Source organism: Halichoerus grypus, chromosome 9 (genome assembly GCF_964656455.1).
Source record: "Halichoerus grypus chromosome 9, mHalGry1.hap1.1, whole genome shotgun sequence".
In the NCBI taxonomy this organism is placed as follows: Eukaryota; Metazoa; Chordata; class Mammalia; order Carnivora; family Phocidae; genus Halichoerus; species Halichoerus grypus.
Window position 1 is genome coordinate 76,751,073 of NC_135720.1, and position 25,669 is coordinate 76,776,741.

Here is a 25,669-nt window from a genome sequence, read left to right on the forward strand (position 1 = left end):
CTGAGCCGAGCAGATGCTTAACGACGGAGCCACCCAGGCGCCCCTCAAACTGACAATCTTAAAAACAAATATGGTTGGGGCGCCTGGGTGGATCAGTCGGTTAAGCATCTGACTTTTGATTTTGGCTCAGGTCCTGATCTCAGGGTCCTGAACTTAAGCCCTGTGTTGAGCTCTGCTCTGGGTGTGGCACCTGCTTGAATTCTCTCCCTCTCTCTCTCTCTGCCCCTCCTCTCTCTCTCTCTCTCTCTCTCTCTCGCTCTCTCTCAAAAACAAACAAACAAACCCAAAAAACAAAAAACAAATACAGTTGAAACTCTTACCAGGTGAAGCTGTATAAGAAAGATTTAAGTTTCATTAAAATTTTCTGACACAGTGACTTTTTAATTTTAGCCATATGTTTTCAATCTCAGCTATATAGAAGGAACCTCACATAGCTGGGTAATATACTGGAGATAATAAGGAGAATATTGAAAAAATTTGCGTTATAGTTCCAGAAAAATTGTTGGCAGTTTCTGAAAAGTCATGATAAACAAGACCAATGACGGGAAATCAGAAATGGACAAGTGACTCTTTCTAGAAAAGGTAAAATTTGGAAGCTATAGGTCTATATAATCTTGATGTGGATTTTTAGCTTAATTTTGGAATATAAAATTGTTTAGAAGCAGAGATCTGCAGATACCAACATGGAATCATTAAAAAAAAGCCATATAGAATAACCTAAACTCTCATTGTGACAGTTTCTAAATTTAGGGAAGGCAATAAACATAAAATACCTTCATTTTTGCAAAGAAAGTGATAAAGACTCTCTTACTGTTTTTGTGGATAGGAGATGTGTATATAAGCTCCATGCTGTTAATGTGAGATGATCCTGCAACTCTATGGACCATTATTCTCAAAGAACACTGCCTAATGGTTTGAGGAGAACTTCAGGTTGATCCCTTGTGGAAGGCCTCAGAACTCTATCCCTGGTCTTACTCTAAACTATATATTTTATCTGTGTGACAAACATATAGAAATAATGCTTATTCATTTTTCACATACTAATTAAAACAAAAAAATGCAAAATGTCAGAAGAGAATTAAAAAGGATAAAATTAACAATATGAAATTTACAGGGATAAATGTAATTTAGGTTTATAAAAATAAAGTTCTCAAATACATAATTAGAGTCCAGCCAAGATGGAGAAACACAGTCCAGATTTATTCTCTGGAAACAACAAAGGCTGCACAAAATAAATGAAACAAGCATTTTCAAGCATTAGATACCAGACAGCATAGGACAATGATCCCTGAGGGCAAGGAAACAAGCAAATGAGCCCTGACATTGTCTGTACGTTAGTGCCTGGAGAGAGTTTCCAAGATGCAGTATAGGAAGGGGGAAAGCCAGGCATTGCCTGGCATTCCCCATAAGTTAAGAAGATGGAGTCTGGGATGGCCAAGGCAGCAAAAGTTCATAGGGCAGAGTACCAGAAAAAAAGTAAGCAGGACAGAGAGAGAATTCTGGAAATCTACAGAGAGGCCTCTTGAGGCTCCGGCTGAGTACCAATGAGTGCATGTGTCTTATTTTCCCCCAAGGCCAGGGGAAAATAATAGCTGAAAAGATCAGAGGGAATAATCTCTAGAGCCCATAAAAAATGAGGTATAGTTCATGTTCACAGAGCATCAGACAAAGGACTTATATATTGCCTCAGTACTGGAGCAAAACTAGCCCTAAACTAAAGACTGCACTGGTCCAGCCTAACAAAACTTAAGAGCAAGCCTTAAAAGGATCAAGTTGTTTCTACATGATTTAACTGCATTCTAAAACAAAGCTTAAGAATATGTATAGAAGTATAAGAAAATCCAACCAGATCAAATTCATAATGTCTAACTGAAAACATGACCAGTTATTCAAAGAAGCAGGAAAGTGAGTGGATCAAACAACAGAAATTTATTTTCCCACAGTTCTGAAGGCTGGAAGTCCAGGATCAAGGTTCTAGCAGGGTTGTATCCAGTGAGGCCTCCTTTCTCAGTTTGCAGATGGCCACCTTCTCAGCATGTCCCTCAAATGGCCTTCCTCTGTGTACAAACTGAGAAAGAGAGAGAGAGAGAGAAGAAAGTCTCTTCTTATAAGAACACATCTCATTGGGGGTGTCCTAATACGATGACCATATACATTTTGGATTTTAACATATGAGTTTTTAGGGGACACAAACATTCAGTCCATATATAATATATATATATGTCAGCATATATAGTGACTAATATAGTTAAAACTATAAATGTAATTATGCAACCATATATATGTGTGTATATATACATTTACACATATACACACACACATACATTTCTTTAATGGTGGGCGAATGGATGAAAGTAAAATAAACATAAATGAGAAATCCCATCAGGAAGCCCCAAATATTTTCAAAATGTTTAGAAGATACTTTGAAGATGGAGTTGTGTTCCATATTTTAGCCTATTGCTAACTCAGTCTTTCCTACCTGCTCATTCATCCTTCTGTTTCTTTGAAAAATCCACATTCCTCCATTATTTCTGAGAGGCCCTTGGGTTTTACACAAGTGTTCATATATAAGAACAGACAGCCAGGGTGCCTGGGTGGCTCAGTCAGTTAAGTGTCAGCCTTCGGCTCAAGTCGTGGTCTTGGGGTCCTGGGATTGAGCTCCACATCGGGCTCTCTGCTCAATGGGGAGTCTGCTTCTCATTCTCCATCTCCCTCTGCACCCTCCCCACCCCACTCATGGTCTCTCTCTCTCTCTCAAATAAATAAACAAAATCTTAAAAGACAAAACAAAACAAAACAAAACAGGCAGTCACTACATAGTATTTGAATTGTCTTCCTTTGGCTGCTTCACTCACTCTTCTCAGGATCCTATCAGGTCTGCAGGGCATCTCTGCCATTTTCCCTGTTACCTTACTATTATTGAGACTTTTAGATCATAAGTTTTATGTGTATGTTGCCTAATTCGTCAACATAGGGATGTTTGTGTGTGTGTGTGTTGGTTTTGTTTTTGTTTTTGTTTGGTTTTAATTTTTTTGTGGTCTCCATGCTGGGGCTTGAACTCACAACCCTGAGATCAAGACCTAAGCTGATATCAAGAGTCAGATACTTAACTGACTGAGCCACTGATGTACCCCCAAAATAGGGCTGTTCTAATGTGAAAGGTAGGCCTATAAAAGTTTCACCACCATGAATCTCCTGGGAGGGGCAGTTGCTAGATAGTTAGTCTTGGTATGGAAATCCTCCAGCGAAGAGGAGGAAACCAAAGCCACCCTGGTGTCTCAGGGAGTGTCCCATCTTACGGCCCCCAAAGGGAGTAAGCAGGAGTTCAGCTATTTGAGTCAATGTAGACACCACACGTTAGTGTGAAGAATAAGCTTGGTGGTAAGTCACTGAATAGTGCCAGTTGACATTTTCTCAGGACCAGCTCTTAAGAATTTAAATTTTTGAGACTTGAGGGAGAGTACCGTTAGAAAATGGAAATGAAAAATCTCAGCACCTGTTACTGTAATTTCTAAAATTATGACTGTCCCTTGCTTATAACATCCATAGCCTTCCTAGTAACCGAAGCAAGAAGTCATGCTCCTGATCAAAGTCTAAGGCCCTATATTATTTGGCCCTTCCTGATTCTCTAAGCTCATCTCATCACACTTTCTTCTCTCTCACTAAGGTTTAGCTCCCTGGCTTCCTCTCAGTTCCTGAACACACTGAATTTTTTCTCACCTAAGGGCCCTGCCTTTTATTGTTGCTTTTACCTAGAACACTCATCTGCAGATCTCTGGTGGTTGGCTCTTTTCCATCTTTTAGGTTCCTGTTCAAATATTATCTCTTCAGTGAGGCCTTTCAGTTGTTTGTCATTATATCACTATGCTTATTCCCTTCCCTGTACTTAACCCTATCTGTAGTTATTTATCTTATATTGATCCTTGTGTTTATTATCCTTGTATTTATTATCTACTCCTACCAAGTAAGCATTTTGAAATTAAAATCCTTCCTTGCTTACTTGTTCGTTATTATGCCAAAAACATTGAATGATATGTAGCATAGTGTAGGTAGTTAATAAAAATTGTTGAATGAATAAATAAATGAATATGTGTTGCCCACCAGGCTACAAGGTCTCTAAGGAATTGATTAAAATATGTTTGCACACTATGTACTCTATCCCCCTGCACAAAGGATGTACTTATGTGCTGAAAGAAATGAAAGAGAAGTAATAAGTCAAGGGGAACTATTAAAAACCTAAGAGGCTAAGCCATTTTGACCAGATAGTAGTAGTTAAACGTAGCTGCATCTTCCATCTGTGGTTATTGTGAGCCTGCATCTAGCTCTGAAGGGACTTCGCCAGCCTGTAGGTACATTCAGGGTCACTTGAAGATGACTCAGATCTTATTACCCTTAGTTGCATAAAGCTGGTCCTCAACCCCAAAGATGCTCCCTTTAGCATTTCTGAGAGTCATAGGGGATGTCTTACTTGTGATCAGAAACACAGATACCTTACTAGATACCACATTTCTCCCCCAACAGTCACCACAGCTTTCCCAGATCCTATTCCCCCAAGCATCTCATTCTTCACCCTATTGCTACTCCACTGAGCCCAAAGGATGTCACCACATGCTGCAGTTCTCAAAAGTTCACAGAGCCAAAACTTGGTGATCTGTGGCAAATTGGGGTTATCTGTCTCCAATTTGTAACATTCCATCTGAGGGGTCAAAAACAATGCAATATATCTGTGTGTATGCCTTCATGTTCCATGAAGTGTTCAGTGAATGTTCTTCCAATTTTTACTTATCGTCCTCATTTGACCTAGGACCCAGACAAGAATGTATGGGCTTAGAGTAGACAGTCACAAAGGTATACTCAGAATCTCTTTTCTCCTCTGATGACTAGGGGTTTGATACTGGGAAGTTCATTAGGTCTTCCTCCTTCCGCCCGTAGGATGAATTCTTTTCCAGGAGACTCTCAATAGCCCCCTCTCAATTTGACTTCTATAAGAATATCTCACAATTTACCCCAAATGCCCAGTAGTCCAGCAGGAGACAAAACTCAGGCTTTTGCCAGAGGCTCTTTAGGCCCCAGGAAAACAGGCTGGTCACAAACTTCCCAGACATGTTCGGACAGGTATGAGCCTACAGGAGCTGCACCTCAGGTTTGTTATCCTGATGCACAAGAAAATCTTCAAATGAACTCAGCAGTGACAAGCTTTCAAATCACATAAAGCCATCCCACACCCTTGGTAAGAAAGCAGCCAGCAGCAACAGAAGCCATGAGGTGGCAGCAAGAGCTTCTTACCCACTCCACCCTTTTACCCAGTTTCTACTAAAAGCTGGCACCACAGCCATGATATTGCATTCAGTTCAGAAATTCTGAGCTGGCTTTAAACCTGTCTTAGCAATTGCCAACCAGGCTATTTCACTTAGTCTGGAAAGGGCAAAAGTAGGAAGACATATATGCGAAGAGATTGTTAGGTTCATTCTCTTGCCCCACCAATTTCTTAGATCCACCCCTTTCCATCCAGACCAAGGTGTAAATGTGCAGATGAGTGGGGCTGGACACTTTAGTTGGGTCACAAAGACCTCGAGAGGGCCATACGTTTCAGGTGCCCCAAATGTTGTCAGCTCTGAAGGCTCCCCAGAAACTATGGAAGCTCCACATGATGTGGTTCCATGGAGGATATCCCATTTCACTTAGAAATTTTGGGTTACCCTGGGTCTCCTTTATGATCAGAAAAGGTCCACGCCTAACATTTGTGAGCTCCATGGCAAGAGTACAAATAGAGGTCCACATACCGTATATCTAAATATTTAAATGTTATAGGTCAGGCTAACAAGCTGTAAGATGAAGTATGTTCTCTCCTACTGAAACACCAGTATATTCATAATAACAAAAATAAAATACGTGTTTAAAGCTGTGGCTGGCTATTACTGATAGTTGGCAAAACATAGAAGACATCTTAATTTAATTATTACTCTATGTTTTAGGGATTTTGTTGTTGATGGGCCAGAGATGTTTATATTAATAATAACATAAAACTTTATAATTTATAAATTATTTATAATTTGACTCATTCCATGAATTTATTTTTCTTACTTTCATTAGAAAAAGATCACTCATTATATTATTCTAATTAAGATTTTTACATTATTTGTGTTCTATTGACAGTAAAGAGCTAAAAGTTTAAAAAATAATTGCAACTATATTAAGAGTACAAAATTTGAATGTATTTTCAGCAAAAATTAAAATATAAAAATTAAGATATTTTACATATATTTTTCCAGAAATCATTTTCTTCTAAAATTTCAAATTATATGTACATTAAAATTAAGTCAAAATACAAATTCTAATCAATGCATATGAAAAAAAATTTTTTTAAAGATTTTATTTATTTGACAGAGAGAGAGAGAGAGAGAGAGTATAAGCAGGGGGAGCGGCAGGCAGAGGGAGAGAGAGAAGCAGGGAGTCCAATGTGGGACTCAATCCCAGGACCCTCGGATCATGCCCTGAGCTGAAGGCAACACTTAAGCGATTGAGCCACCCAGGTGCCCGCATATGAAAAATTTTAATCAAAGTTATTAAATAAAGTTTATTTTCTAAATCATTTTTAAACATTTAATTAATTCTTAGTAGACATTTTTATAAAAATAAAACTATCCACCCATGGACCTTGAGGGCATCATGATAAATGAAAAAGGTCAGACAGACAAAAATAAATGCTGTATGATCTCACTTATATGTGAAATGTTAAAACAGAACAAAACAAAAACCCCAAACAAACTCACAGATACAGAGAACAGATTGGTGGTTGCCAGAGGTGGGGGATAAGGGGTGGAAAAAATAGGTAAAGGTGGTCAAAAGGTAAAAACTTTCAATTAAAAAATAAATAAGTCCTAGGGATGCCATGTACATCATAGTGACTCCAGTTAATAATACTGTATTGTATACTTAAAAGTTGCTAAAAGAGTAGATCTTAAAAGTTCTCATCATAAGGAGAAAAGTGTGTAACTATGTATGGTGACAGATGTTAACTAGACTTATTCTGGTGATCATTTCATAATACATACAAATATTACATCCTTATGTTGTTCACCTGAAAGTAATATATGTCAGTTATATCTCAATTAAAAAAAAACTATTCACAATTCTAGCATTGCATGTCCATTTAATTGTTAATAAAGAACCAGTATCACACTTTATAAATATTATGTCTAGATTGGCACTGTCCAATAGAAATATAGTACAAGCCACATGCATAACTTTTAATTTTTTACATTAAAAGCTTTTCTACATTAGAATTAAAAAGTAAACATTTAAGGGGGGGCGCCTGGGTGGCTCAGATGGTTGGGCATCTGCCTTCGGCTCAGGTCGTGGTCCCGGGGTCCTGGGGTCGAGCCCTACATCAGGCTCCCTGCTCTGCGGGAGGCCTGCTTCTCCCTCTCCCACTCTCCCTGCTTGTGTTCCCTCTCTTGCTGTGTCTCTCTCTGTCAAATAAATAAAGTCTTAAAAAAAAAAGAGTAAACATTTAAAATAATTGAAATTAATTTTAATAATATATTTTATTTAATGCAAAGTATTAAAATATTGTTCCAACATGTAATCTATATAACAATAATTAATGAGGTCTTTCACATTCTTTTTTTTCACACTGAGTGTGAAAAATTTGATGTCTATGTTACACTTACAGCACTTCTCCGTCAGACTAGCTACATTTCAGTTGCCCCAACAACCACATGTGGTTAAGGCTACCATATTGGACAGCCACATAAACTGTTACAAATACCATATTAATTGGTAAAGGCCTTCAGATCCATACATTGAAACACAAAGAAAAGCAAGCAAATGGATGTTCCACACTACTGGGAATGTCGTTAAGAGGAAGAACTTGACAAGTTAATTAGTCTTTCTATTATCTAAGCACTTCTACCACTAACTGCTCTGAAGCAGTGTCCATCTCCGCTGTTGGCAGTGGTACAACCCACAAACCTTCATGGCTGCAGGTGCCTTTTGCTTCAGAGGTCCTAGGATAAAAGGTTTGGAGAAGCATTTCCTTGGGGCTTGAATGGGGTTAGGAACAAGAGTGGATGTTTAGGGTTACAAATCACACTGTGTAATGCTGAGCACTAGATGAGTAACGAAGATTGAACGTGTTTGTTAATAAAAGTATTTGTTGGTGTGCATGTGAAAATTGGGGCTTAGGCGAGGGGCTCTTGCCCTGGTATGAGGGAGGTACTGGATCATGGCACGCCTAGAGCTAGCTGGGCTTCCTGGGGGTACCGCAGAATAGGAAGGGATGGAGACAGGCCAGGCCTCCGAGGCCTGTGCTAGACAGGGACTGTGAATCCACGATGACATGAGTTTCTCTGTGTTGAGTTATTGAAATGTTCAGCATAAGGATGTTCACTGGTATGTATTTTTCCCTCTGCTGTATTTTTTGATGCACTGGCTCCAGTATCAGGGTTAAATTTGAAAAAAGCAAGGACGGAAGAGAGAGAGATACCTTTTGAGAGATGCATAACAAATAATGACTGATCCAACCTCCTTCACCAACCTCCCATCTCTCAAACACAGATACATCCCTTACCATATACACAAACAAATATGTGCAACTCCAGGGGGGGAGTATTATATTGTATTGCTTTTATGACTTCGTTTTTAAAGATATATATGACAAAATACATGAGAGGACACAGAATCTCCCAGAAATACTTGCTGCCAATACATTTTGCTGAAACTGACTCCCAAAACTCTCACCTGTGTTTCATTTTATAACTGAACCTAACAATTTCCCTGAAAGCCTTGTGAAGAGGAGCTACATAGGAGCTTTCTGCTTGCCCTTTTAGAGAAATGGTATCATGTAGTATTACATACATGGTAGTCTTTGCAGGGCCTCACCTCAGAAGACACATGACATCAGTTTCCATTACTGCTCATATTAACTTGATCATTTCGTTAAGGTACTATCTGCCAATTTTTCATTGTAAGACTTTCTTCTCCCCTTTGTAATTAATGTGATCTGTGTGAAGTGATGTTTCAGAATTTGTGATTATCCTGTTCCTTAACAATCCTCCAATCAGTAATTTTAGCATCTATTAATAGTTCTAGCCAGAATCAACTATTACTATAGCTGTTGGAAAATCAAGGCTTTTCTACTTTTTATCATTCCTTCTGTATTTATTGGTGAGTATTTGTGTCAAAAGATACAAAGATGTCACTCGTTTATATTAGTTTTATGGAAATTGTAGGAATTTTACTTTGCTACCTCTGATATAAGCTACTTCCATTCATATCTTACTTATTAATAATTTAATCAAAAGCCTATGGAATAGGAAGTACTTTGTTGGAAATACCAAAATAGTGAATATGGTGGCCTTAGCTGCTTCTTTTCTTACCACTCACCAGCAGTGTTATAGGATACATGCCATTTTTGCTGCATGATATCAAAGAGAACAGATGCTGTAAATTCATGTTCAGTCTGGGCATAGAAAGGATATTTTAGAATGTGTACATTACAAGAAATCATTGCTTAGTTCTAGCTGTTTCGTTGTCACAATGTTTTGGGTTTCTTTGCCTTCTTATTCTTTTTGACTTTCTTTTTATTGAGCTTTACTCTTTTGCCCCTTCTTACTTAGAAGAAATGTCTGCTCATTTACATTTGTAATGCTCCAAAATTTTGAATAAAATTCATAAATATCAATTAGAGTGAATAGAGATTTTTATAAATATTCATCACACACTATAATCTACTATTTCCTAGCTAGCAAATTAGTAAAGCTCAGTGCATTGTAAATAACAATCTTCATGGTACTTTGGTCTTATTTATTTTTGCCAAATGATAATTAGGAGAGTGGAGACTGGCTCCAGTAATTAGACAAGGAGATAGAATGCCTGGTGTGTGCATGCATAGGTTCCTGGCTGTTATTCCCACCCCTACCTTCAATCCTGCCTAGTTAACAGGAGTGAAAGAGATTGTGATACATTCCTTTAGTCTATATTTTCTAGATAAGTCTATTATATCTACTTATCCATCCATCATCCATCCATCCCTCCACACATTCAACATTTGCCATCTATATTACATATCTATTCATGGTGCTGCATTGTTCATAGCATCACAGATATAGAGATGAATAGGACACAGTCCCTACTCTTAAATAACTTCCATTACTGTATAGGAATCAATCCACCTCTAAGACCTTCTCTCTTTTCTTTCTCAGTTATTTCCTCCCAAATGTGGGTGCTGCTATTTCCCTCCTCAATGCTAGTGCAGATCAAGGCTACTTTTAAGGACTGTTATCCACATCTGCTTCTAGGAAGCTAAAAATCACTGTGCAGGGAGAAGGGATAGAAGCATTTGTCATGAGAGGACAGATAAAAATTCTAAAGAATACTTAAGTTCTCCTTTTCCAATATATCCATCAATAACTATGAGAGAGAAAATAATATCTAACCAAAGATTAGAGAATATAGCTCATGTTATTCTTTTTAAGAATAAAAACAATGAACAATTCCAAGTTAGGGCACCTGGGTGGCTCAGTTGGTTAAGCATCTGCATTTGGCTCAGGTCATGATCGTGGGGTCCTGGGATGGAGAGCCACATCGGGCTCCTTGCTCAGCAGGGAGCCTGCTTCTCCCTCTCCCTGCCCACCTCCCGCTCGTGCTCTCTCTCTCTCGCCATCTCTCTCTCAAATAAATAAAAAAATCTTTTAAAAAAACCCCAATTCCAACTTACCTAAATTACATTTGTGGTGGCCAAATCTGTATAATCCTTTTAAAGGTACTGGGGGAGGTTTTTTCAACATGAGAAAATATAATGGAATACCTAAAGGGCTATACTTTTTTCCCATGGAAAGAAATAGTTATCGATGCTTATTTCCTTTTTGTACAAAGTAAATTTTACAACATTATATATGGTTACTTAATTCAATTACTAATGAAGAGAGATATATCACAGTATCTTTTAAAAAATCTTTTCAATTTCCCATGAAGAACTTATTCTCTTTAAGTATGTTTATTAGTAACAATTTCAGTAGTAAAAATGCAATGTTTTAAATATACTTTCATATTCATTATCTCATTTGACCCATACAACAATTATATGAAGTAGATAGAGAATACATTATCTTTATTTATGAGATAAGGAGAAACATAAAGTGACACATGAATTAGTTAACATTTATTCATGACACATGTGACTTGCCCATGCCCACACACCTTAGAGCCAGAGATAAAAACAGAACTGAGGTCTCCCTGATTCCTGATCCAGGATGCTTTCCATTATAACACACTATCTTCCTAGTTGCTCTTAATATCTACTACCTGTTGCAAACAAAGTGCCAAAGGAAAATAAGGAACCTACTAGTGACTCTAATAAAATGTGCTCAAAATGTGTTGCTTTTCTTCAGTCTTATCCTTATCTACCCTAGATCAGAAGAGAATGAATGCATACTACCAGAAATTTACAAGAGACTAATTATTTTACAATTGTGTTAATTTTGTGGCCAACACTAATTCACATGTCATCCTTTACTTGCTAATCTTTTGTATTATTCTACACCAAAATCTGACTAGTAATATAAGAAATGTTGCTCAATCTAATTTGTCTATGGCAATTATAATTTGTGATTTTGCTGATCAGTTAAGTTAGCTCTACCAGATAAACCATATTACTTACAGACTTAATTTAGTTTCTTGGTTTAATGATCTCAGTAGAGCATGAAAGCATAGTTTTTTTTTCCCTTTCCACTTTGACTTTATAAATGGGGAGAATTTTTTGATCACTTAGGTCCTATTCACTGACAAACCCATGCAATTTAATTCTACGTATGCCCTGGCCAGGATAACACTTTCCAATCTACAGAGAAATTTTTCTCCAAAGAATGCCCATTGGCCCCAGATATGATACTGGCTGATTTCAACTATTTTAAAGAAGAAGTACAACTTATAGAAGGCAGTAATATCATGGGGAAATCACATTTGATTTCTCAAAACAATGGAATAGTGCCTGATACACATAGTAGTAACTCAGTGAATGTTCGTTGAATGAACACATGAATTAGTTAACATTTATTCATGACTCATGTCTTAGCTATTTATCGTTTCTAGAAAGCCACTGACATCTCCAGTCTAAGTTAGGAGATCCTCCTGTTTCCATTGCATTCCATCATACTTCTGTCTTAAATTTTTCATTAATGTTGAGGTTAATGCCATTATTACTACTATATTTATTGAGAGCCGGAAGCCATGGCAGTAGATAAGCTCATTTATTTATCTATTATGCTGTCAGTTCTTTGAGGACTGTGCCTGAGTCAGAGTCAGCTTTGAATAATAACAAAAACAGTAGCAACCAATATTTATTGAGCGCTCATACAACTGTATATGGCTGACCTCATTTAAGTTTCACAACATGCTTATGCTCCAGGTACTACTGTAAAACCTACTTTACCACAAGATACATAGTAGTTATTTCTTTAAGATATATTCCTAGAACTGAAATTACTGCAAAAGGTTAAAACTATTTTTTCATGTTTTATTTATGATTTTAAAAAGTCTTTAATTTTTAGACAGTTTAGGTTTAAATAAAAACTGAAAAAGAGTCCCATATACCCTACACTCAGTTTCCCTTATTAATAACATCTTACATTAGTATGGTACATTTGTCTCAATTATTGAACTAATGCTGAGTTAGTACTTTACTCAGATTTCCTTAGTTTTTACCTAATGTTATTTTTCTATTCCAGGATCTCATCCAGGATAATACATTACTTTTAGTTTTCACGTCTCCTTAGGCTCCTCTTGGCGATGACAGTTTCTCAAACTTTCTTTGCTTTTGATGACCTTGACAGTTTTTAAGGAGTACTAGTTATTTTATGTAATGTCCCTCAATTGGAATTTATTTGTTTTCTACATGATTCTACTTGGGTTATGGGTTTGGGGTATAAAGACCACACAGGTAAAGCACCATTTTCATTACATCAGAGCAAGGGTATATACTATCAATGTTTCTTATTGTTGATGTTGACCCTGATCACCTGGCTGAGGTAGTGTTTGTCAGATTATCCACTGTAAAGTTGCTCTTTTTCTTCCCTTTCCATATTGTACTCTTTGGAAAGAAGTCACTATGTGTAGCCCTACTTAAGGAATGGGGTGTTATGCTCCACCTCCTTTTTTTAAAGATTTTATTTATTTATTTGACAGAGAGAGAGTGAGAGAAAGTACAAGCAGCGAGGAGCCTGCTTCTCCCTCTGCCTGCCTCTGTCTCTCTCTCTCTGATAAATGGATAAAATCTTAAAAAATATATATATATTAAAAAAAATTTTTTAAAAAATAAATAAAATAAAATGAGAAAATGGATACTTCCTCTTTAAAATAGTGAGTCTCTACTAGCCTTGGTCAGCCTCAGTCATAAAAAGAAACTTCAAGTAAGTCATAAAAAGAAAAAATTCTGTCACGTTTTAAGCACTCTTATTTGCAGTTATTCTGTAATACATACATACATAATATTAAATGATATAAATAGTATGATAGAAAAGTACAAGATAGAATGAAGGCATATAGAACCTAGTCATGGAAATCAGGAAGAGCTTCTTTTTTTTTTTTTAAGATTTTATTTATTTATTTGAGATAGAGAGCACAAGCTTCAGGGAGGAGCAGAGGGAGAGGGAGAAGCAGGCTCCCCGAGCAGGGAGCCCGATGTGGGGCTCCTTGATCCCAGGACCCTGAGATCATGACCTGAGCGGAAGGCAGATGCTTAACGGACTGAACCACCCAGGCACCCCAGGAAGAGCTTCTTGATGGAAGTGATATATTAATAGTAAAGTGGAAGTTAGCTTTAATAGAGGAGGTTATGAAAAGAGCATTCCAAAAAAAGGGAAAATTTGTGTGCACAAACCTTGACGCAAGGAGGAGCTTGGCTCTTTGAAGAAACTGAAAGAAGTCAAGAATAGCTTCATTGTAGAATGAATGAAGGCAGAAGTGGTAGGGGCATATGTGGAAGCTTGGAAGCTTTCTGAGAGAAGTGGGAGCATTAAGAAGTTTTAAGTCAAAAAGCACCATGATCTGGTGTGCAATTTTTAAAAAGTACTTAAACCGTTGTGAGAATAAATTGTCGCAGGCAAGAAATGGATGCAGGGATTTCAGTTAAGAGGTGACTGAGGTGATTAAGGTGCAGGAGATGACGGAGGCTTAGGTTTAAGTATATGTAGTAGAGCTGAGGTAAGTGGAAGAAGTCAAAGATAAATTTTGCATGTAGAACTGATAGTTGGTCATGGATTGGATGTCAGTGGTAAGAGAGCATAAACTGCCAGTAATGACTTTTGGCATGTGTGGAAATAGAGAAATATGAAAGAAGAACAGATGTAGGCGGGAATAGGGTCTAGTACACTGAATTTCAGATGCTTAAGTCACATCAAAGAGAAAGTATTGCATAAGATATGAGCTTGAAAGAAGGCTCTAAGCTGGAGATACACATTTTTTGGAGTTATAAACAGGTGGCAACTAATGCCATGAGAATGGATCAAATAATTTAGGCAGGAAGTATAATTATAAACAAAAGAGAAGACTATAAAGCAACCAGAAAGAACTCTAACATTCAAAGGTCAGAAAGAAGAGGAGGAGCTGGTGAGAAAAAAGAAAAAGGGACCAGATATATAAGTGATGGTATAAAAATCAATACTTTCCCTCTATTGATGTCTTCTAGTTTTGTGTATGGATTCTTCGGAATAAAGGTTGTTTCTCCAAGGTCTGAAGGACATTATTCGTTTTTGTATAGTTATTCATCTTGTGTGTATGTCCCACTGCACAGTTGCTGGGCCCAAAACATTGCAGCTAATTACTAGGATATTTCTTTAAATTCATTCACATACAGTAATTTTCCTTAAGGCATTCCCAGAGTATCAGGATGGTTCATGAAAGATGGCTTCTGGAATTAGCTAAACACTGGCCTGGAACCAAGAATCAGATTTTTATACTAAGTCCTTGAAATATAGCCAATTTATTTCCTCTATGATGATGAATTAATTTCCTCTCAGAAGCCCGTCTATCTTTTCCTACAACGAAACCAGACTCACTTCAGTAATGGGAAGACAAGAGCAGGGTGAAGAGGCTTCTCCTTAACACTTTCCATTTATTATCAGATTTCTTGGTCAAGGTTTATATCACTGGTAAAGATGGAGGATGTAGTAAATGAAGGGACTGGAAACCCAGAAAATATTCAATTGAGAGTGACAGAACTTTTCTTGATGTAACCAAGCCAGGAAGAGCTGGCAGACATACCATGGTTTGGCAGATTTATCACTCTGTTCTGGAATGCATGACTTGAAGTGTGGCTACATGGCCTTAAAGGATGGCTATGTGAAGGAAGACTGGACCAGTGGCAATGACCATAAAAGAGAAAGACTATAGACTGGGTGTACATAGTGGATGACCCCAAAATGATGATTATCCAATGTAAGCTATTTGCAGTTAAGATACCTGGAAAGCTTGAAAAAAAAAAAAAAAGATTCTTGGAAAGGGAGTAGCATATGCTCCTAGAAGTGTGAATTAGAACTTCCAGGGGTTATACAGTTTGAAAATGATCACAAGACATTCTGATACATAATTCTTTTGGAGGTGGCGGTGGGTGAGTCTAACTTATTTCCAGCCTCCAATATGCCCAGTTAAAAGTATAACAAATCCAGTAAAAGACAAATAAACTGGGAAAATACACTTGCAACATATATAGCAAACTTGTTAAATTTATTACATAAAATCTCTTATAAACCATAAGAAAAATAGACACAACTAATAGTGTGCAAAGAATGTAGATAGGCAGTTCTCAAAAGAAAGAAGCTAAAATGCCAATAAATATAATAAACCACTAAGTAACAATGAAATAATATTTGCCTATCAGATTGGTAATGATTACAAAACATAATTAAATTAATTATTTAATATTAAATTCAGTGAGGAGAATGGGGTATGGGGATATGAGCACACTTTCATAGATCTTGGTGGCACTGTGAATTGATATAACATTTCTGGAGGATAATCATGTATCACAATTTTTAAATTAAAGCTCCCTAAAAATAAACAAATAAATAAATAAAGCTCCCTGACTCAGAAATTTTCCTTGTAAAAAGTTATGCTAAGAAAATAATTAGACATATTAACAAAAGTGTGTATACAGGGATATTATTAAATATTACTCACCTTATGCCTATGTAAGGATAGGCTCTCTAACTCTGTACAAGCCCCACACACCATGTTTTACACAATGAATACTTAAGCAATGATGATGATGACACAAAACAACTCACAGTTCTTGCTGCAGTTATGAGATTTTCACACAAAGACACACACACATACACACAGATAAATTTGTTAACTGTATGTCATGATGATTATTATTCATTAAGTGGAAGTGGATTATCACAAAGGTCTTCATCCTCCACATTTTCACATTGAGTAGGCTGAGGAGGAGAAAGAGGAACAGTTGGTCTTGCTGTCTCAGGAGGCAGAAGAGGTGGAGGACATGGAAGGGGAGGCAGGAGAGGCAAACACACTAGGTGTCTCAGTGTAACTTTACAGAAATGCACTGGAATTCCTATCTGACTTTTTTGCTTTTTCTTTTCTCTAAAATGTTTTGATATGGTAAATCTTTCTTCCACTGTTAATTATAAAGCAAATGTATCATAGAAGGGTCTGTCATAAAAGAAGTCAAAAGCAGTCTTGAATAATCGGAACACTTCTGTCAGATTGTCTAATGTCAATTTGTTTTCTGGCGCTGCTTCTTCCATGTCTTCTTCCTCATCATCTGGCACTGGTTCAAAAGCACTCATTTCCATCAAGTCGTCTTCTGTTAATTCTTGTCGTGTGGTGTCTGTTAGCTCTCGAATTTCTCTAAGATCCATATCTTGAAACCCTTCACCCCTCACTTTTTTTTTTTTTTTTTGCAATATCCACAATCTCTCTCATGATTTCCTTGATTGGCTCTGTCATAAATCCTATGAAGTCATGCACAAAATCTGGACACAGTTTTCTCCAGCAGGAACTTATTGCTTTGGGCTTGATATTTTTCCACAGCTTTTTCTATAATAGTGATGGTATCTTCATTGGTGTAATCCTTCCTTACTTTTATGATGTTCTCCCTATCAGGGTTCTTTTCCATAGTTTAACAATCCTTTCCACAGAGTACCATGTGTAATGAGCCTTAAAGGTCCTTATGACTCCCTGATCTAGAGGCTGAATTAGAGATACTGTGTGTGGGGGCAAGTAGACCACTTCAACAACTTTGCTGTTGAACTCATAGGATTCTGGGTGGCCAGAGGTATTGTCCAATATCAAAAGAACGTTAAAAGGCAATCCCTGCGGTGCCTGGGTGGCTCAGTTGGTTAAGTGGCCGGCTCAGGTCATGATCTCAGGGTCCTGGGATTGAGCCCTGTGTCAGGCTCTGTGCTCAGTGGGGAGTCTGCTTTAGGATTCTCTATCTCCCTCTGCCCCTGCCCCTGCTTGCTCACTCTCTCTCTCTCTCTCTAAAATAAATAAATAAATCTTAAAAAAAAAAAGAAAGAAAGAAAAGGCAACCCCCTATGGACAAGGTCTTTCCTGACTTCAGGGACAAAGCATTAATGGGACCAATCCAGAAAAAGGGTTATTGTTGTCCAGGCCTTCTAGTTGTACAACCAAAAGACTGGCAGCTGGTGTTATCTTTTCCCTTCAAGGCTTAGGAGTTAGCAGCTTTGTAGATAAGAGCCGTCCTGATCATAAACCTGACTGCATTTGCATAAAACAGTACAGTTAGCCTATCCCTTCTTGCCTTAAATCCTGGTACTCACTTCCCTTCCTTACTAATAAATGTCTTTTGTGGCATTTTATTCCAGAATAGGGCACTTCTGTCTGCATTATAAACCTGTTTAGGCAGATATCCTTTCTCCTTAATGATTTCTCTCTTTCTTTCTTTTTATCTCCTCAATTTCTTAATGGTGTCTGGGAACTCGTCTACTGCTTCTTGGTTGGCAGAAGCTGCTTTTCCTGTTATCTTGACATTTTTAAAGCCAAACTTCTTTTTAAAATTATCAAACCATCCTTTGCTGGCATTAAATTTTCCAACATCACATACTTCAGCTTCCTTTTGTTTTAAGTTTTCATACAATAACTGCTTTTTTTTCAAATCATATTAAAGTCTATAGTTATGCTCTTCTTACAGCAATCCTGAAACCACATAAAAGCTGCATTTTCATTATGAGATAAAAGGGATTTTGCAAAAAGTGCAAGGTTTATGCACCTGCTGGCAGAGCTGCAGTAACAGCTTCATGACTTCTCTTTTCTTTCTTTTTTTTTTTAAAGCAACGGTCCTCACACTGGATTCATTCATCTTGATATAGCAGGCAACTGCACCTGCAGACCTCAATCTATGCTACATATCAAGCAATTCGCCTTTTTATCGTAATGTCATGCTTTTCTCTGCTTCTTGGGAGCACTTCCAGCATCACTAGCGACACTTTGTATAGGTCCCATGTTATAACCTTGTTATTCACGGTTTACAGTATTGCACTAACTGTGATGAAAAATATGTGAGAACGATGAGAGATCACTTTTTACTGTGATTTGCAATTTACTAGAGAGACAAACTACTCACACAAAGATGATTAGTATCACACAGTGCTTTAAGCGGATACTGGCAACACTTGAGCTCACCACAGTAGCAACAGGAAGGGGCTATGAAATTATTATAGTGGTACAGTATGTACTTGTTAATATCATGCAGTTATGACTTAATATTCTATCTTTACCTTTGTTTACATTTCTCTCAACTGTTAATGGTGCCATGTATGATCTGTAAATGTTTGTGTGGGTAAGTTTTGGTAAGTTTTAATTTTTTGTAATAGATCTGCATATATTTTATGGTAGCAAATGATAAAATAGATTAGTATCTATATATATTTTATGCATTCATGACATACCTTTTATTTTTTTTTATATTTCTAGACTATGTGGTTCATCTGTGAATTTTTTCAAATTGTTGTAAATCTCCAAAAAATTTTTCAATATATTTATTCGGAAAAATAAGTGGACCCATACAGTTCAAACCTGTGTTGTGGACCCATACAGTTCAAACCTGTGTTGTTCAAGGGTCAACTATATTACCAATGATTTTCTCCCTTTTCTGTATTATCTACAATTTACTCCTGTAAGATTTAAGGCCTTTCTATAACTCTTCATCAAGCTACTTGCTTTCACTTCTGATTCAACAGATTTTTAGGTTCACTTTTTTTTGAAAGCACAGGTTGCTGATGCTATTGACAATGTGGAAAGGCAGAAACACTAGGGAAACAATGGATAGCTTAATTTATGTTGTTAACTCTGTATGGGCTGTAAGAAATGTTAAAATATTTTGCTATTTTAGATAAAATCAATTTTTATTATAATCATATCCTCTCTCAGTTTTTTAGATAACTTTATCTTACTTGTATTTAACCCATAACAAAGAACTCTAGTCCAAAAAATTTTGCAGATACTACGGATGCTTATATTTGATTTTGTTCTGTCATGATGCCACCAAGATCTTGGTTAGATGGCTGCCACTCTAGGTGAGTAAATATGCAGGTCTCCTTCCCTTTGCACAGATTAGGTAGGCTTTGATTTAGTCAACCATTAGTATTTGTAAACCACTAAACCACTTGTGAATTGAGAATGTACTGGACTGTTAGTCTCTATGCTGGGTAATGGAGTTCCTGAGTAAGTAAGTTCTAGAGTTCTTGTTCTTGGTGTATATTTAGACAGCTCATAAATGCAAATAAACATACTACTCTTCCAGGTAGTGTGGAGCAAACTGTTACCCCTTAGATTTGTCATTACTTGTCTGGGATTTTCTTATATGTGATAGGCGCCCCCTAGTGAATAAAGGGACTTAAGTTGGCCTCTATTCAAAGAGGCTAGAAAAATATCTGAAGCTGTTTTAACAAGTTCACACTGTATTAAACAAGTAAAAGAGAGAGGGAAGCAAACCATAATAGACTCTTAACTATAGAGAATAGAGGGTGCACTCGTGATGATCACTGGGTGTTATATGTAAGTGATGAATCACTAAATTCTTTACACCTGAAACCAATTTTATCATATATGTTAACTATTAGAATTTAAATAAAAACTTGGGAAAAAAAGATGCTAATGTTTTGTATGTGTGAATGCAGGTGAGGGTGGGGATCTGTTCTCCTTAAAAAGCATCCAGGATTTCACAATATAAAAGTAGTAATCAATTTTCGAGATGAAGGCCAAACTAATCTGAACTTTGGTTCATCAGCTTAGGCCATCAAAGTACATGAGTAGAGCACTGATCTTTATCTACTCTCCAGGTATTACAACTTGACCGGATTTAAAAAAAATGTATGTATATACATATAGAGAGATATATTTACATACCTCTATATCTATACCTATATATATCTACTAGAATCAGTATGATACACATAACTTGGGGTTGAGACTTGAGAAACCATAATTCAATCCAGAAAATTTAATCTGGTAAATATATTTGATAAATTACATTTTTTTGGTTAATTTCAGGAACAGAGCATTAAAGAAGACTGTGGTTGCTTGATGCAATAAATCAATTACATTTAATTATCTTTTCTCATCCTAAAGCTCCTGTAACTTATAATAGTCTTCAAGTTCTGAAATAAGTATTATAATTTTGACATCGTCATAAATATTAATTATTATTTATAGCACTGGGTTAGGTCCTCAGTGAAGAACCGAAAATAATTCTTATCCTCTACGATGTTTCCAATATAAAATAAAGTCAAAGAATATACAACCAAATCAACTGGAAAACAAATAAATCAAATAAATATGATGAAAAACAGTATTCACATTATTTTAACAGTGTTAAAGAGCAGACGCAATCACACACCTGACTGTGGCCTCTAAATGGAGCTTCCTAAACCAACAATTGGAAAGAAGGTTAAACAAAGAGTAGGTCATGCCTTTAAGTAACAAGTAGGTGAGAAGTTTACCGAACTATTCTCAAAGATCTTGTTTGATGTCAGAAACTATCAAATTAAGAACTGTATGTAGTGTATATTTGCTACTTTTCAGGTGGTTCACTTTTCAGGGGTAGATTATCCTGTTGCCTCCCACTTTATTATCTAAACATTTTTTTTTAAATAAACAAATATTTTTCTTCTTTCACCTAGATTGTCCTTTGTTTCCTGAGCAATGATCCTTTTATGTTCCTCTCAACTCCTTCAGGTCCAAGAGGAGTTCTCTAACTGTAAGTTCCCTCTCGGTCCTCCTCCTTCTCTGAAGCTATAACGAACCCTATTTAATACAACTATATTGCTTTGATTATTCCATGTATATTAAAAAGTTTACAAAACACATGCAAGCATTCATTCAAATTATTTGTCAACTGGTTAATCAGTAGACCCCACAGTCCATTCTCCACCACTGCAGCGTGGAAGACAAATATCACTTGACTAACTTAGAGGGATAACTTGTGCATTTCTCTTGTCATGACAGGCATGTGCTGGTGGGGGTGAAAAAAAAAATGGAAGCCAAAGGAAATAGAAGTGAATGACAGGTAAGGACCAAAGGATCTCGCCTACCTCATCCTTGCCCACAAAACGCCCATTCTTCCCTGTCCTGTTTCCTAAGATGTATCAGGGACGGATGCGAGGTCACCCGTGGGAAGGCGACATACTCCTCCGCAGGGGCGGCGTACCCTCCTCCTGAGGACGGAGACGGTGAAGGAGGCGTGGGGAGACTCGCGGGGGTAGGTAGTCAAGAGGCGCCCAGGTGCCTTGCTCCCGCGCGACCTAAAAAAGTGTGAGACCCTAGAGGTGTGGGACGGCGCGCGCCTGCGCGGACCTGACTCTCGCGGTCCCACGACAGCCGCATCCCTGCGCAAGAGTCCTAGCGCGCGGGCGGGAGGAGGGGCGCCGCCCCTCCGCCTCGCGCGCGGCCACGTGACTAGGGACGAGGGGATTGGAGCGGCGGCCGTGCGAGGCGGCAGACTGGTGCAGCGCCTGGCGCTCACGGGGAGATCTCCTCCTCCTCCTCTTTCTCCTAGGAGCCTGGACGGTACCTTTACGCCGCCCGGCTAGTCGACGCGGCCGCCGCATCCCTGTCGCCGCGGCGCCCCGAGGAGGAGGAGAAAACGCAGCTGGGCCGCCGCCGTTAGAGGGGTCCCCGGCTGGCACTCGCTCCGTCGGCCGTCGCCTCGGAGGTCAACCCTCCCACGGTGTCTCCGCTTTCTCCTCCCGCTGCCGCCGGCGCCCGCTTACCGCCGAGATGGGGCTCCTGGACTCGGAGCCGGGCAGTGTCCTCAACGTGGTGTCCACGGCGCTGAACGACACCGTGGAGTTCTACCGCTGGACCTGGTCCATCACAGGTAAAGCGGCTGGCTTCTCTGTCTTCGTCCGGCCCTGCGGGAGACACCAGCCCTCGGCCCTGCAGTCCCTCGCTCCCTGTGGCTGTTGGGATGCTGCGGATCCGAGGAGATGCCGGGGCGCGGGGACCGCGGTCGGGCACTGGTTAATCTGATCCGAACGTTAAGGCCTCTCCCTCCGCACTCCCCCCCCCCCCCCCCCCCCGACGCTCGCACGGTTTTCCTCTGAGCCTCCATCTCTCTTCAGCTTCTCGGATGCTGGAGCTGACATGTCAGATGGAGTCTGTGCTGCTAAGGGCTCGACGCAGGAACCACTCCACCCTACACCCGCATCTCCCAATCTCATCTGACCGTTTTAACTTAGGCACAGGATTGATTTTAACATTTAGTAATAGTCCATTTGGCGAGATGGCTTGGGGGAAGGAGGAGGGCTCCAGTGGTAGCTGTGTTTTTGCTTCTTCGGCCTCCTGGTTGCTTTGACACAACCTGCTAACCTGCTAGTATTTTGTCTAACTCATCCATCTACAGTGTAATTTGGGATAAAAAGTAAAAAGCCATTGTTTGGCTTCTTGAACCTTGAAGAAGGTCAGTTTCTGAGGCTTTTTCAACAGCAGGTATGTTTGAAGTGATTGTGTTTTGCGCAGTGCAGTGCAGTTAGGGGGAGGGGGAGGCTAAAATACCGGGAAAGAAATAAGTCTTTAGGAAAGGGGTCTCTACAGCAGCACCTAGAGGTTGTCCCAGCAGCCTGCATATATACAGTTTTCTTAAATTAGCAAACTTTTCCCTTTAGCGGTTGGAGTATTTGACAGGGATCTTCAGTTGGTTGATTCCTCTAGTGGAAGTAGTTGTGCTATTATTATGTTATTTTTACACTTTACCATTTATTTTCTTTTTTTTTTTTTTTTTTTTTTTTTTTTTAAAGATTTTATTTATTTATTTGAGAGAGAGAGAACGAGAGACAGAGAGCATGAGAGGGAGGAGGGTCAGAGGGAGAAGCAGACTCCCCGCCGAGCAGGGAGCCCGATGTGGGACTCGATCCCGGGACTCCAGGATCATGACCTGAGCCGAAGGCAGTCGCTTAACCAACTGAGCCACCCAGGCGCCCTACCATTTATTTTCTTAATTTGCTTCAGTTGCTTTTAGTTTTAAAGCATTTAAAGGTTTTTGAAATAAAAAATTAGCCCAACAGGATTTTAGAAATGATCTTACGATTTAAAATTATCTAGTCCTTTGCAGTATTGCACCGCATCCCAGCAGTGGAAGAGACTAACGTTACATGTTGTGACTCTCTGCCTTCCTTCCCTAGAAATGAAAATATATTCCTGTAGTTTTGTATTTGTTGTTAGTGTAAATGGGACAGTGGTTACAGCATGATTACAATACGTGGGATACGTTTTATGGAGAAAATGTGTGCTGGAATTATTTCTGTGTGTGACAAAATGATTCTTTGACATTGATGCGGCTTTAACTTCTTTAGTAGGAATCTCAAGTTTGGCACTGAGAAATAAGCTGTTTAATTAGCCATTGTGATTGAAAATGGTTAAAAGGCAGTTTTTAAGGGAGTTTTTCCTTAAGTCTTTCTTCTGTGTGCTGTTACACTGAGGTTATGCTGTACCTACAAAAACTGGGAAGGATATACCCTTCCCTTCATCTCTGTGACTTTGGTTATTTAGACATTGCATCAGGGTTTCCCATTACACAATTGTGCAGAGCTGAACATCAGCTTTGGCAGATAATTGCACTTTGCATACTTCAGAGTTCAGACATTGTCAAGGTTCTCCAATCTCCATACAGCCAGAGCCACACCCAGAAGTTCTCCTTCCTGTCTATCATTCCCTTCCCATCTCAGAGCTTCCCTGCCTCTTGAGTCTCAGAAAGACAAACCGAGCACAAAGGTAGAATAGACCTTTCTGTCTTGGTTCATTCCTTCCTAATGGTGCTGGTGTAAAAAATACCATGAATGAAATAGGAAATTTTGTGCAGTTGCTTCATGTGAAAGCTTGCTACTACCCTGTGAAGGGCATATAAAATAATATTATAGGCTAAGCCTGAGAAGTGAGAATAGCCACTGGAACACAAGTGACCTCTCACTAGCAAGTCAGAAGGAAGGACGTATTCACCCATGCTCTGGCTATCCACTTACGAAACCTGAGAGTGCTTCCTTGCTTTCTGTAATGAGCTACCTGGTGTAGGTAGATGGTATTTCTTAAACCAACTTAGAGGCTTAGTGGGATATACTTTGTTCTGCCTTGCTGCTGTGAGGAGGAATATTTTTTAGATTCAGGCAGAATAGACCTGAACCCTATGGTTTCCCATTTCCTTTCATCCTTAGCCCAAGCTCTCCATGTTCCCTTTCTTTGACTCATTCACATTGCTCTGATTCCACGAGGATCTCCTCTTGCTATAATTTCACAAAAATCTGAGTGAATGAGTTTTGAAATAGAAGAGTAGCTTATTACATGAGGTTGAATAAAAAGTTGATGAGTCAGATGTTTGGAAAGAGGGGGAAATAAAAGTGGGTGGAGAGAAAGATGGTCTTGAGAAATCTTAGTGAGTGTGGCAAAAGGATACAGATTATTCAGAGAGAGCAAGATGTGAACTAGGCTCTGTGCCCTTGAGTGCTTTCATCCCTAGACTGTAGTTCTATGCTTCTGCCTTTGTTTTATTAGTTCATTAACTGTTTCTCTCCACTGAAATTTCTACCTAAGTATAAATGAGTATATCTACTTTGGACTGTCATAATAAGAATAGTTACAGATTTGTGGAGTATATTTGGTGATTCAAGAGATTTCTGCCCCAGGGCAAACAGTTTCTAGGAAAAGACCATTTTGTGCTATCATATCAAATGATGCTATTAATAAAACATAAAGCAATGTTCAAGGCAATGTATAAAAACTGGGCTTTTCAAAGGCACATATCTAGCAAATACAGACTATGACCCATAGAGTATTAACACAGAAAATGTTACTTTTACTGTAATTGTTAATACTTTATACATTGGTACTAAAACTGAAAAAGCTGTACTTTTAGAAAAAGAACAAAAATAATTTTCTACTTCCCTATATTATATTTTTAGATATTTTGAACAAGTAAGTTAATCTCGGTTTATATTAATAGGAAAGTATAGACTGATGTAGAACTTTATACTAGTTGGTGGCATGGGAGTAGGAACTCTGATGTCATTATATTTTATTCTTCTATTCTTTTACTTTATGAGTACATTAAAATTATTAGGACTGGGATCCTAGGCTCAAATTATAGATATAATCAAAGTTGTATGTAAATTTTTAAAAACTGGTGAATCTTAATATTCTC

At 38.3% G+C, this 25,669-nt stretch overlaps 1 protein-coding gene and 1 long non-coding RNA gene across 3 annotated transcripts in view; one reads left to right on the top strand and one right to left on the bottom strand.

Moving 5' to 3' along the window:
* Positions 1–1,906: 1,906 nt before the first annotated feature.
* On the bottom strand, positions 1,907–21,838 carry LOC144379068 (uncharacterized). The gene is made up of 2 exons (XR_013441200.1): positions 21,573–21,838; positions 1,907–2,068 (listed from the first exon to the last, which is right to left on the bottom strand). It is a non-coding gene; the product is annotated as an uncharacterized LOC144379068 (long non-coding RNA).
* Positions 21,839–21,995: 157 nt separating this feature from the next.
* Positions 21,996–25,669, top strand: part of ELOVL4 (ELOVL fatty acid elongase 4) — a 31,276-nt gene continuing 27,602 nt past the window's right edge. Inside the window, exon 1 of one of the 2 annotated variants that reach the window (XM_036073153.2) lies at positions 21,996–22,357. In XM_036073153.2, coding sequence (XP_035929046.1) covers positions 22,258–22,357 — 100 coding nt within the window. In that variant the 5' untranslated portion in view covers positions 21,996–22,257. Of the gene's footprint in view, positions 22,358–22,649; positions 22,969–25,669 lie in introns of those variants that run through there. The other variant, XM_078055053.1, reaches the window with a different exon arrangement.